Below are 13,926 nucleotides of genomic sequence, written 5' to 3'. Positions count from 1 at the left end.
TAATCGTTGTATTGTACTGGTTCTCGATCGCTTCATTATTGCGAAAAAATAATCAAAAATACATTGGCAGCTGTCTCAGCATTATGTTTTGTGAGTATGTTTTATTCACTTCTGTCCCAAATCACTAGCCGGGTGCTTAAACATGATTTGTGCCACCATTTGGGATCAGGGATATTGGAAGGCGATGGGGGCACAAAACAGGAGAACTGAAGGACTGCTTTGCCTTGTTGTAAACAAACAAGCTCATCAGTCCCACTGCAGTCTCTCTTTATGAAGGACTTCAAGTCTAATTACTTTTAATCAAGTTATTCAAACTTATTATGACACATGACATAGGAGATAGAATTTGAATCCGGACCTTTTAGGCAGAAGGTGGAAGATAAAACCATCTGTGTGGAGGATAAAATCCTCCAGAATACTTTAAAAAATGTGGACTTTTCTGATGAAACTGGATGAAAGTTAAAGCCCAAATTTGCAGAGCTTAATGTCCAAGGGATTGGGGTGCAGGTAAGTTTGTGTCTTCAATGAACAAAAAATAGTCTCCCTAACTGAGGGTTGGATGGAGATTCTCAGTTTACTGAGAGTTGTTTCCATATGGCTAGTTTCAGCGATTCATTGCCAGAAGGATTAATAACAAAAATTACTCGACAGAACATACTTTTCTATCATTACCATTAAACAAAGGAGATGCTCATAAGATTTATGCTCACTTGTCCAGGAGGATGTACAACACACTTTCAGCAGTGGTATATGCTTTGTATGTCGAAAAGAATGTGCGGATGTAGAAACGCTCCTTGTTCATGAGAGCGATTACAAAATTTTCGACAAGTCTTTTTGAGGTCTCAGAGTGAAGAATTTGAACGTTGGAGGTATCGACAGCGAGATGGGATGGAAGCTCATCTCCTGATGCCTACAGAGAATACAAATTTAAAAAGTAAATGTGATGCAGGAACAATGTTTATTTGTATAGATCTCTGACATGGTAGAAATATTTCAAAATGCTTCACATTTACATAATCATTTAAAAATCGCTCCAAGATTCATGAAGCTAAAACTAGGGCAGGTCACCAAAAGCTTGGTCAGAAAGATTGGTTTTGAGGACAAAGAGGAGATGTTTTGGAACAGTGTCCCAGAACTGGGTAGCTGAACACACCAATGACAGGATAAAGAAGATCAAGCATGCAGGCAAGATCAAAGTGGCCGGAATTAGAAGTGCAAAGATATGAGCATTGAAGGGTTGGAGGGGAATACCATTGATGAGGAGATACAATATGTTCAATCCAATGATAAAGCAGCTGGTCACTTCATGTATTGCTTGAACCATTAAAAAAAACACAAAGTTAAAGTCAAAACATTACAGAAACATGGCCAGCTAGATTCATACAAAACAGAAATTTGAGCCTTGGAGTTATTTTGTGTCGATCTCAAGAATATTAAACCATCATTTTAAGTAAATAAACATTTAATATTAAATCCCTTCAGCTGACTACCCACTATTTCTCAATTTCTACTTTAATCCAGTCATCAGACGGGCCAGAAAGTTTCCACAACAGAGAAAATGTGGAATTATGTGCAGCAACTTCTGTCTACAGCTCGAGGCCACAGCCAGCAACAGGAAACATGACAGTCTGGCTTCAATCCTGTTTGAATTCTCTGCTAACAATATCACTGACTTCACATTTCTGAACAATATTGTTCTGAGGAATCTAATTACTCTTGAAAGCAAGCTTACATAACTGGAAGGAAAGCAGAGAGGTGTAAAATGTTTGCTGACTTGGCGGAAAATAGAAGGAGGGAGAAACTGAAGAAAAAGGAAACCTCTGTTTTTTTTTTGTTCCACAACTCGTGCCATGCAAGGTCTCTTCCAATGTGCTGCCGAAGGGTTATCATACTTGATACTGTGGAGTGTGCAAAAGAAATTAAGAACTCTCACAAAGAACTTCATAGTTCAAATCACATCAAGCACCCCTATATCAAATTCAGTTTCCTTCATGTCAGCAGATGAATATACCTTTGGGATTGGGCAGGGGTCAGGGTGGAGCATGTCAGCAAAGGAGGGAATTGGAGCACTCTTGAAGGAGCCTGATTTGAAATTTGAAATCCAATGCGAACCTCTCAACTTTGCCAGAGTAGCTGACCGGTTCTGTCAGAATTATGAATCGTCTGTATTCACAGGAAATGTATTTCCAAGACTTGTTCCAAGTAATAGAAAATTGTACAAAATGTGTTTCAATTAAATGAAGTTGCCGTTTTAAGAACTTTACCCCACACAAGTATAAAAAAGCATGACTGCAGAAAAGCATAACCTCCAAACAAAGATAACAAAGTGTGGAGCTGGATGAACACAGCAGGCCAGGCAGCATCTTTGGAGCACAAAAGCTGACGTTTCGGGCCTAGACGCACCATCAGAAAAGGGGGAGGGGGAGAGGGTTCTGAAATAAATGGGGAGAGAGGGGGAGGCGGACCGAAGATGGGTAGAGGAGAATATAGGTGGAGAGGAGACAGACAAATTTCGAGGCAGGAATGGAGCCAGTAGAGGTGATTGTAGGTAGGGAGGTAGGGAGGGGATAGGTCAGGCTGGGGAGGTCGAATAGGTCAAGTGGGTGGGATGAGGTTAGACAGAAGGAAATGGGTGTGTTGCTTGGGGTGGGAGGAGGGGATAGATGAGAGGAAGAACAGGTTAGGGAGGCAGGGGCAAGGTGGGCTGGTATTGGGATGCGGTAGGGGAAGGGGAGATTTTGAAGCTCAATTTGTTTATGTGTCATCATATTTTGATCCAGAAAGACAAATAACATTAAAAATAAATTGATGTTTTATGACGATGATGACAATCTCAGTGAGAGAAATTATGTAATGTCCATCTTTAAATATTAAAAGAGCAAAACTATTGAATGTTTGCAATACATTACTAAAACAAAGGCTACCAGCTGCCAATACATTGCCTTCAACATTTTTAATGGTGAAATCTCTGTTCCTTTCTCTCTCACCCTACTACTCATTCCTTCCATCTGTTCTGCTGTTGTGGTAAAAGGCTATCAGCTCCCCTACTCAAATTTACTTCATAATCATTCTTCCCGCTCCTTTCCTTCCCATTCATTGCACGGTGTAACAGAAGAAAGGACAGGATATCTATGGAAGGATGTGCCCTCCAGTGTTCTAAGTTTTCACAATTCCAGCAAAAAGGAAAAAAAAATACAATCGAGCGCAGTAAATCACGGTCCCTCAACGCACAGTTTTTGCGGCGATAAATCAAAACTGGTGCGTTTTCTCAGTATATTGTACACATGCAGTCAGTAAGCAATCAACAGGCATGGAGGAAATCTCTCAAGCAGATATTAATATGTCAATAAAAGCAGGATGGAAGAGTTGAAGTTAATTATGCAGCGGAGAGAATCAACTGAAGTGTGCACATTCAGGTTTCAAATATTAAGTAGAGTTCCACATGAACATTGTTTTATTTCCCTCTCGTAGTCAAAATGCCACAACACACTAGCTTGCCTGACAGATGACATGTTCTTTTCTTGTTTCGAATTCAGGAACTGGTTTGCAAATCTGGTTCAGATTTGGACTTTGTTCACTGAAGGTTGCCAGGCACAGCATGTGGCAGAGCAGTGGAAAGTGGCCAGTGATTGAAACACCATCTAATGCCCACTCTTAACCCCTATTAACACACTCCAGTTTGTGGCGACAAGTTAGTTCTAGTCATGATGATTGTCAAAAATTTATGAAAAACATGACAGTTATTTTCACCACCCCCACTACACGACATCAAGGGACACAATTCCTCTTCATGATTATATCGTTGCTCTATGTTCATCATGAATGTAAATTGGGTGACTATTCTATCTCAGTCTTAAATTGAAAAGAAGAATTTGCACATGTCGCTTACTTAATTAATAACAATTAGAAAAGTTTGAACAGATCTCTATCCTAGTACACAGCATACTTTTGTTACTCCATTTGTCTTACAGTTTGCTTGCTGAATATCTCAGAACTTAAACTATATTTTTTGAATTCATAGGAATAAGGTCTCTTGAGCTTGCTCCATTGTATCACATCATGATGCATTTCTCTCTTAACTCCATTTATCCATTTACTGTGAATACACTAGCGTAACATAAATGGCAGTCTTGAAGTTCTGAATGAACCCAACAGACTTCAACTTCAGAACCTCCAATGGACGACATTTTTTGGAAAAACGTCTGTCGCCAGATTTCACACCCATCGGACGTAGCTCGGATTTGAAAAGTGCAGCAATAGATATTTCCTGACATAAACAGTCAGTGATTATCACAAAAAAACCCAGCTTGTCTGTTCCAAAGTGACCCACCTTCGAAAAAAAAGTCACCATTACCACACCACATCATAGGGCTGTGCTCACATGAGTGAGAGAGAGAGAGACAGCTGGTGATTGTTTAACCAGCATGTCAGGCACGGGGAGAAGTCGATAAGGACAAACCCTCATGGTCAACACAAATGTTTATTTCCTCTTTCAATATCACCTTGCTCTTCCTTAGAACAATTGAAACTTTAAAAGGCCAAGTGAGCAGATGAGAGCATCAGCCTTCAAACATTTCAGCTCCCTCAAAATAAAACGGGACAAACCTGTGACCAAATATATAAAACATCTTGCACATCGTGGAAGAATGTGCGAGTGAGTGAGTGTTGGATGGTGTAGAGGAATATGAAGAATAAGTAATCAGGGGATTGGAATTTGTTGTGTGTAAAAAAGCAAGGATAGTACATACCATTTTTATTCTGAGTAGTATGACGGAAATCTGACTGCTTCGGCAAGCTGACTGACCGGAAACAACAGTCAAATCTATAAGATAAGTGAAAACATCATGAGAGACAAAACCAAATTCAACATATAAAGAGAAAGACTGCCATAAAAAAATTAAATACTGGACCAAAAAAGATAAAATGCTGACTTCAGTGTAGTTACATGTGTCCATGATCTGTTTGCTCTTCTGATATCATGTTGCTCTTGTTCAGAAAACACAACTTTAAAATCCTAACTGAGCCAACACGGACGTCAGGATTCAGACTTTTTAGGCCACTCAAAATAAAAATCAACAAAGCTTTCACATCAATATATGAATAAAAATCACTCTACACACCCTGGAAGCACTGTCTCAGAATCTAAAGGGAGTAACCCAGAGTCAAAGCAAGCGAGGCTGCCTTCATGCAGGATCGGTTCACCAAGAGCAGTCTCTGGCATTAATACAGGGTAATGGGCTCTGCCAGATGGACACCTGAGGCAGTCAGCTTCTCAGAATCCACACCTCTGCAGTCCAGTGAGTGGGACACAGTCAGCCCAGTGGGAGACCGAACCCGGTGTGGGGAGTGGGGAGAAAACAGCTGGGAAACTGTAGAGACATCAGTTAGATGTCGGGTCACCTATTGCTCAGTCTGTCAAGGTCGCAAAAGGGGGCTGCCACATCAGTCCTCATTGTGCTCAAAGATATTACACTGAGAACTGTCTGACTCCAGGGTCAGGCTGCTGTCATTGATGCAAGGCTGACAACTACTACTTTTCACAGGTGTCATGGACCGCTGCTGTTTTAATCTCGTCGGATACGGGAGGCACGGTGGCTCAGTGATTAGCACTGCAGCCTCACAGTGCCAGGAACCCGGGCTCGATTCCAGGCTCAGGCTGACTGTGTGGAGTTTGCATATTCTCCCCGTGTCTGCATGGGTTTCCCCTGGGTGCTCCCACAGTCCAAAGATGTGTCGGCTAGGTGGATCGGCCATGCTAATTTGCCCGTAGTGTTGAAGGGTGTGTGGGTGAAAGGAAGATGGGTCTGGGTGGGATGCTTCAAGGGGCGGTTTGGACTTGTTGGGCTGAAGGGCCTGTTTCCACACCGTAGGGAATCTAATCTAATTTAATATGTCACAGATGAGTATGAGCAAATGGAACAAAGGAGCAGGAATATTTCCAAGATAACAAAGTGTGGGGCTGGATGAACACAGCAGGCCAAGCAGCTGCAGTTCCCTGCTGTGTTCATCCAGCTCCACACTTTGTTATCTTGGATTCTCCAGCATCTGTAGTTCCCATTGTCTCTAAAGGCAAATTTCCATGTGAGGTCTGGAATAAGTGAGTCGATGCCTGACTGAACACAGGGAGACAAGGAACTGGATTGAAGCTTGTGCTTTGTGAAAAATTAATGATAACTCATACCTTTCAGAATCAAAGTGGGTTGGAGTCTGAGGAATGAGAAAGGTGAAGTATCGTCAAACCTAAAAGACAAATGAAAACACCATAAAAGTAAAAACCAAATTCAACATGAAAAGAGAAAGAGTACGATCACACTTAAATACTAGACCAAAAAATATGCTGACTTCAGCCTCATTACATATGTCAAATATTCATTTGCGCCTTCACTGTCTACTTGGTCTTCCTTCAACAATTTAACATTTTAACATGTCAACTGAGCAGCCAGGACATCACCCTTCAGATACTTCAGTTCAAAATGAAACTCAACAAAGCTTTGCTCTAATCCAACACCTTGAACATCTGGAATGATTTCCCAAAGGGCCTTTTTCATCTAAATACTATTTTTTGGCTGCTGTAATGTAGGAAAGGCACTGGTTAATGTGCAGAAAGCACGTTTTCATGAATAACAATTGGTAATGATTAGCTTTTCCATTGAAATAACATTCACTGAGGGATAAATAGTAGATGATTTATACGGGAGAATTCCATTCTTGTTTTTTTTGCGAATTGTTGTGATAATGGGATCTTGCGGTCATCCGAGATGAACATTTTTCCTGCTAACATCACCTTCAGCAAAGACCAGAAGAAACATTTTCCTCCATCAAAGAGCGGACACAAAAATGTGGCCAATATAATTTTGGTTTTGGCAAGTACTGGAACCATTGCGACCCACAACATACACGCATTAATTCAATCGGGTTACCCCAAATTCACATCATTTTTCCAGTTTTCCCGTCTTTGAAATTCGTACTAAAATCCAATTTCTTTACAAATAGTGTCCAGTATATATTGAATTCAAATTACCTCAAAACTCTTCTCACAACCAAGAGTGATACCACAAAGGTATTGCTCCTTTCCCTCCGCTTCAATTAGTGTTAGTTCTAATTACACTGATGAGGGAGAGAAAAGAAATAAGCGATTCGCACTTGAAACTGCAGAGCTACAAGTCTGCAATGTTCACCTCACGTTGTCTCAACATGAAGTGAAGACACACAGCAGTTATTGTTTATTCTTGTTTGTGTTTATGACATCACAGGCAAACCATTGTGATGTCACTGGGCTTATTCTTTTTTAAAAGAAAACCTTCCCGAGAAAGAACACAAAACCTGTTCCAGCAGTTACCTGCTGTTTTCCACTTCATCTCCGTGTACGCGGTTGTCATGTGGGGAGGGCTTGTTTGTAAACGTGGGCATCATAACATGGATGCAGTTTCCCATCTTCACCATCTTCCCTTAACAGCCTTCCTGGGATATTGCCCATGGGGGTGAAGGCACCAGGAGGCCTGCCCACATGTGACCAATACGTCTATTAATTTATTTGGTGGCCAGACTGGCTGGTCAGCTGTCAAGAGGATGGATGGTCTCATCTGTCCTGAAAGTCCCTTAAAAACATCCCTGAGGTTAATTTAACCTTTATATTCACCTTCGAATCCTTTGCACTCCTCTCATCACAGTCACAACAACACTCACTGTTATGTCCTGCATGTTCACCAACTCTCTATTCATGCTCATACATTACCTTCAGTTCCAGAGCCCTTATCTTATCTATTAGCCACCAGTGTGACACCCTACAAAATGCCTCTTGGGAATCCAGGTGTTATGCAGCTGTTGGTTTCCTCTTTGCGACCTCACTTGTTTGACTCTGAAAAAGGAATGAAATTGTCAAACATGCCTGGCCCCAGGGTGACCTTGAACTTACCTGCAACTGTCCTGTCTCCATCATGGAAAGTCTTCTTCTGGATTGACCACGTTGATTTAATCAGATGATACGATTTTTGTTTTAAAAGCATTGCTGAAACATACTTAATGAAGAGACATTATTAAGCACTTTCCCAACTGATTGAAATCATGTTAACTGGCTTTATCCCTTATTTTTGCTCCTCTTTCTTTCTTACATAGCAGTGTTACAACTGCTAATTTCTACTGAACTCAGACTTTTCCAGAATCCAGGATATTTTGGTAAATCAGAAACCAAAATATCTACGATGTCTGAAGCTGGGCTCCAGGGGTATTCAGTTTCTTGGAAGGACTGACAAGAAGGAGGAGGTAGGTCAGCATTACTGGTTACGGAATAAAATTAATATGGTAATGACAATGGATATTAGTTCTGGTGAAATGGAGTCTGGGTACAGTTTAGAAACATCAAGGGACAGAAATTGACAGTGGTCGATGTATATCCACCCCAGTCAACTCAAGTGGTAATTTTAGCAGAAGGCACTAAACAGGAAATTGAAGACACCAGCAGAAAGGGAGAGCTCTAACTGTGATGAAAGGTCACTGACTTCAAGAGTCAGGTGACTTCAGTCTGCATAAAGATTGGGCAAAGCAAATCAGTTATCATTGCATACAGGAGGAATTCCTGACATACTTATTAAATTCATTCACGGGATGAGGGCATCACTGGCTAGGGTAACATTTATTACCAATTCCTAAATGTCCAGAGAGCAGTTAAGAGTCAACCACATTGCTGTGGGTCAGGAGTTACATGTAAGCAAGGCTGGCAGTTTACTTCCCTTAAAGGACAACAGATTCATGCTCATCATTAGACGCTTAATTCCAGGTTTGTATTGAATTCAAATTCCGCCGTCTGCTGCAACTGGATTCAAACACAAGTCCCCAAAGTACTATCTGGGTCTCTGGATTAAGTGTCCAGTGATAACAATCTCAGGCCACTGTCTCCCCAATGAAGTGTGTGCAGTGCGGGTTTCTGGGTCAACACTTTGAGGAACCAACAAGCAAAACTGAAGTTTGAGGTGGGAAGACTGTGTCCATGCCCCCTCGGGGAAGTGACCCTCATTTTCACCCACAGAAGGAAACTAACAAGGACACCTTCCACTGAGAGTGCCAGAGGCTTTCGGAGAGAGCAACCCCCAGAAAGCAGAACGTCACTCACTTGGCTCTATTGTCCCATTCCAGACTCCAAAACTAGAACCTGTTTACAGCAACAAATGGAAGTATTTGATGGATGCCCTGGGTTTGTGCTCCTCCCCCATTGCTCACCTGCAGTTTTCCTGCTTCACCTTGTACTTCCAGCCAAACATCACTGATGTCAGCTGCTTCCTGCCATTCCAAATGCTCCTCCTCAAGTGGAAGGACAAACAGCAATGTGGAAATTCACACATATTTCTGGTCTGTGGAGGAAATGATACTGTTATAATTTCAGATAATTTTTAAAGGGCTCTTTTTGCCCTTTGAAGCAGGGGGTGTACAAACACTATCACAGGCTCGAACTCACAACCACTAGTTTCTGAGACCAGTGCTCTGACCACTGAGCTGTGCAGCCAGGCACAAGACATGGAAAGAGGGTCTCATGTATTGGAAATAGCAAAAGAATAGATAACTGGAGACTATTATATATCAAGACGTAACAAAACCGAAACAGAGCAGAGGGGCATCATGTGCAGAAGGTTGGGAGAATGCAAGGCCGAATCAGACAGTGTCCTGAGTGCCATAAACTGATCTTTCCTGCTGGTCCAGAGATTACTATTCAGTGCCTTCACTGTCGTAGCCTGTTCATGGTTATCATTTAAAGTAATAAATCTGAAATATTGACTGATCTTGAGAAGCAGAATTATGTCATTGATCAGTCAAAATCAATTCACTCCATGTTACAGTTCCACATCAGCAATGCCAGCTGAAACTGCCTGATGTGCAATCAGTTTAAAACAAGAATAGAGGGGAGGTCAGGAAAAGTGAAGGGCAATGGTAGTTTGTGAGAGGTGACTGGAGGCCAAGTGGAGCCAGGTTCAATGTGGGTGTTGAAGACCAGTCTTCACTGTTACCCTGGCATACAGATCACATTGGATCAATCACACAAGGATCCTCCTTTGTGTGTTGTCTTTTGCACACAACAACTCGGGTCAGTGCCTCGAGGGGCTCGGATATTTTTAATTTGGCAACTAACTCAGGTCAGTGGTGCACAAACTAAGCTGTGTCGGGACACTATTTAAATGGGTCACCACTCATTGCAATGACCCAGAACTATGCAGAAAGAGGAAGAACACCAATACAAAATCTTCGCTTTGAATGGCTATCCCTGCAATTTCATCCACAGGTACTGACTAAACAGCAACACGAAGAGGACACATTATGCCCTAACACACTGGACACACTGCCACACATCAAGAACATATCAGAACTGACAACTCCTATGACCACTAGGAATTACGGTAGCACACAAGCCCAAAGCCATGCTACGACAAACATTCTCAAGGATTAAAGACACCATACCCACGACATGCAGAACTGACAGTGTTTACAAAATACTGTGCAACGATTGCCACAAACATTATATCAGACAGACAGGAAGGAAACTAGCCGTCAGTGTACATGAACATCAGCCGGCAGCAAAATGACATGACAAACTTTCCCTAATATCAGTACACCCGGATAATGAAGGCCATCAGTTTAACTGGGACAACATAACCGTAGTAGTGCAATCCAAACATAGCCACACATGGGAATTCCTAGAGGCATGGTTCTCAATCCATAATGCAGTCGGCAAACATATAGAATTGGACCCCATATGCAACCCATACAGAACAGAATGCGAAATGACAGAAGTTGCCGGAACAGACCGGGCAGTATAAATTTCAAGTGGAGGAGAACAACATCGCTTCTTCGGAAGTCTCACTCATGACGTTACCTTGCGTGGTGACGAAAAGTCTGAACGAAAACAAGCCAGCTGGGTGAGCAAGTTTACAACTTTACTTGTTATCTTTACCGTTTAATGTGTGGCTCAGTGTCAGTCTTATACACACAGTGTTCTACCCGCTTCTCCTGCTGTACACAAGGTTTCCCAGCAAAAGGCAGCTTTGTGTGGAACACATGCAGTTTCTCCTGACAATGGGTACTGTTGCCATGAGCTGGGATATGAAATATACAATGAGCTGAAGTAGCCCCACACTCAAGTTACTCATTTACCTTTTAATTTCAATTTTCAATTTCCAAAACCCAGCAATCCATTCACTTAAGCTGCTGGGAACCTGACAAAAACAGCGTTGGCCAGACATTCCTCTTCGGGAGTGTCTGTCAATTTGCAAGGGTAGAAAAGCTGTCAACTTCACTCGAGTGAGAGAGGATACAATATTCCAAACTTCCAATTCAAAATCAGATGCCGTCTCAATTACACCACTGGCTCCACACGTCTTGCTGCAGCTTTCATCCTGTCGATTGCGATGTAATCAGGGATACTGGCGGAAAACCCATTTGCAAGGTGAATATCCTGCAAAATAATCACCGTCGCTGCTGCACTTCAACGTTCTCCACTTTGTGAAGCGGTGAATGTCACTGGCAAACGAAACACATTAGCCCTCACATGCCTGGTTCACTGTCACCTGTTTCTTTGCCACCCGTTTCTCTGCTGGAACTTGCCATTGCTTTGTTCACAGTCACTGCAAAGTTCTGCCTTGCATATTTTTTTTATTAAATTATCTCCTCCCAACTTAAAGACATTCCCTAGTCTTGAAATCTCCCATCCTTGGGAAATGACGACCACAATTCATACTATCTACATGTCTCATTATTTTATGAACTTCTAACAGGCCGCCTCTCAACCTCCTAAGCACCAGCAAGAAAAGTCAAAGTCTATCCAACCTTTCTTTATAAATCAAAGCTTCCATACCAGGCAACATCCTGGTAAACCTCTTCTTAACGCTCACCAGCTTCATGATATGCCTCCTGTAATTGTGTGACAGAAACCGCACATTGTATTCCAGAAGAGGTCTCATCAACATCCTGTGCAACCTCAATATGACTTCCCAACTCCTAAACTGAAACAATTGAGCAATGAAGGCTGCCGTGCCAAAAGACTGTTTAACCACTGTCTAAATGAGATGTAAACTTCAAATAATCATGTACCTGGATCCCCTAAGTCCATGAGTAGGCACCTTAACAGTGAGAGAAAGTCTGTGGGAGGATGAGGAATAGTTTTGAATTTCTTTGACCTCACATCTGAAGAAATTTATTGGACACATGCAGCTGAATAAGTTCAACAATTCATACTCCGTGAAGAACTATAAATGAACCTGAAGATTTTTCAATTAAAAAGTAAAGTTAGACCCTCTCGAGTCAGAAGGAAGCCATCGCAGTTCTGTTTCTGAACTTCTCCTACCCAACAGGTTCTGCAACATGTCCATATGAAGATGGATAAGGGAGAACCAGTGGATGTAGTGTACCTGGACTTTCAGAAAGCCTTTGATAAAGTCCCACATAGGAGATTGGTGAATAAAATTCGGGCACATGGTACTGGGGGCAAAATACTGAGTTGGATTGAAAATTGGCTGGCTGACAGGAAGCAAAATGTAGTGATAAACGGGTCCCTTTCAGAATGGCAGGCAGTGGCCAGTGGGGTACCACAAGGTTCAGTGCTGGGACCGCAGCTGTTTACGATATATATTAATGATATAGACGAAGGCATTAGAAGTAATATTAGCAAATTTGCTGATGACACAAAATTGGGTGGCAGTGTGAAATGTGAGGAGGATGTTATGAGAATACAGGGTGAGTTGGACAAGCTAGGTGAGTGGACGGATACGTGGCAGATGCAGTTTAATGTGGATAAATGTGTGGTTATACACTTTGGTGGCAAGAACAGGAAGGCAGATTACTATCTCAATGCAGTCAAGTTCGGTAAAAGGGAAGTACAACGAGATCTAGGTGTTCTTGTACATCAGTCAATGAAAGCAAGCATGCATGTACAGCAAGCAGTGAAGAAAGCTAATAGCATGCTGGCCTCATAACAAGAGGAATTGAGTACAGGAGCAAAGAGGACCTTCTGCAGCTGTACAGGGCCCTGGTGAGACCGCACCTGGAGTATTGTGTGCTGCTTTGGTCTCCAAATTTGAGGAAGGACATTCTGGCTATTCAGGGAGTGCAGCGTAGGTTCACGAGGTCAATTCCTGGAATGGCGTCCGGGACTATCATATGTTGAAAGATTGGAGCGACTGGGCTTGTATACACTTGAGTTTACAAGGATGAGAGGGGATCTGATTGAGGCGTATAAGATTATTAAGGGATTGGACACTCTGGAGGCAGGAAGCATGTTTCCGCTGATGGGTGAGTCCAGAACAGAAGACACAGTTTAAAAATAAGGGGTAGGCCATTTAGAGCAGAGTTGAGGAAAAACTTCTTCACCCAGAGAGCGATGGATATATGGAATGCACTGCCCCAGAAGGCAGTGGAGGCCAACTCTCTGGATACTTTCAAGAAAGAGATAGATAGAGCACTTAAAGATAGTGGAATCAAGGGTTATGAGGATAAGGCAGGAACAGGATACTGATTGTGGATGATCAGCCATGATCGTAATGAATGGTGGTGCTGGCTCGAAGGGTCGAACGGCCTACTCCAGCACCTATTGTCTATTCATTCACCATATCCAGATACATGAACGTTGGATCACTCTCCAAAGGTATCAGTAACTATTGCCAATCCTCAGTTACATCTGGAGAACTTGATGTTTGACCTTTCTGAACCAGTGCAGGTCATGTGGTGAAGTCGCACTTGCAATGATATTAGGTAACGAGTTCCCAAATGATCGTAAAGGATTAGTGATGTTTTCCAAAAGAACAATTTAAATGTTTTCACATTTTTGATTCAATCCAATGATCTGACATATTACACAAGGTTGTCACAAAACAATATTTGATACCAGGTACTTATTAGGACAAGTGACCCAAAACTGGCCAAAGAAGTAGGTTTCAAGGAATATCC

At 42.1% G+C, this 13,926-nt stretch overlaps 1 protein-coding gene across 1 annotated transcript in view; it reads right to left on the bottom strand.

The window, feature by feature from the left end:
* LOC132208609 (ral guanine nucleotide dissociation stimulator-like 1) overlaps window positions 1-7,474 on the bottom strand; it is a 62,460-nt gene extending 54,986 nt beyond the window's left edge. The window contains exons 1-4 of the mRNA XM_059644076.1: window positions 7,340-7,474; window positions 6,182-6,240; window positions 4,749-4,822; window positions 711-910 (exon numbers count right to left, since the gene is read on the bottom strand). Coding sequence (XP_059500059.1) covers window positions 711-910; window positions 4,749-4,822; window positions 6,182-6,240; window positions 7,340-7,443 — 437 coding nt within the window. The 5' untranslated portion in view covers window positions 7,444-7,474. The remainder of the gene's footprint in view (window positions 1-710; window positions 911-4,748; window positions 4,823-6,181; window positions 6,241-7,339) is intronic.
* Window positions 7,475-13,926: the final 6,452 nt, after the last annotated feature.

Source organism: Stegostoma tigrinum, unplaced genomic scaffold, assembly GCF_030684315.1.
Source record: "Stegostoma tigrinum isolate sSteTig4 unplaced genomic scaffold, sSteTig4.hap1 scaffold_49, whole genome shotgun sequence".
In the NCBI taxonomy this organism is placed as follows: Eukaryota; Metazoa; Chordata; class Chondrichthyes; order Orectolobiformes; family Stegostomatidae; genus Stegostoma; species Stegostoma tigrinum.
This window is presented reverse-complemented; position numbering and strand designations above follow the sequence as displayed.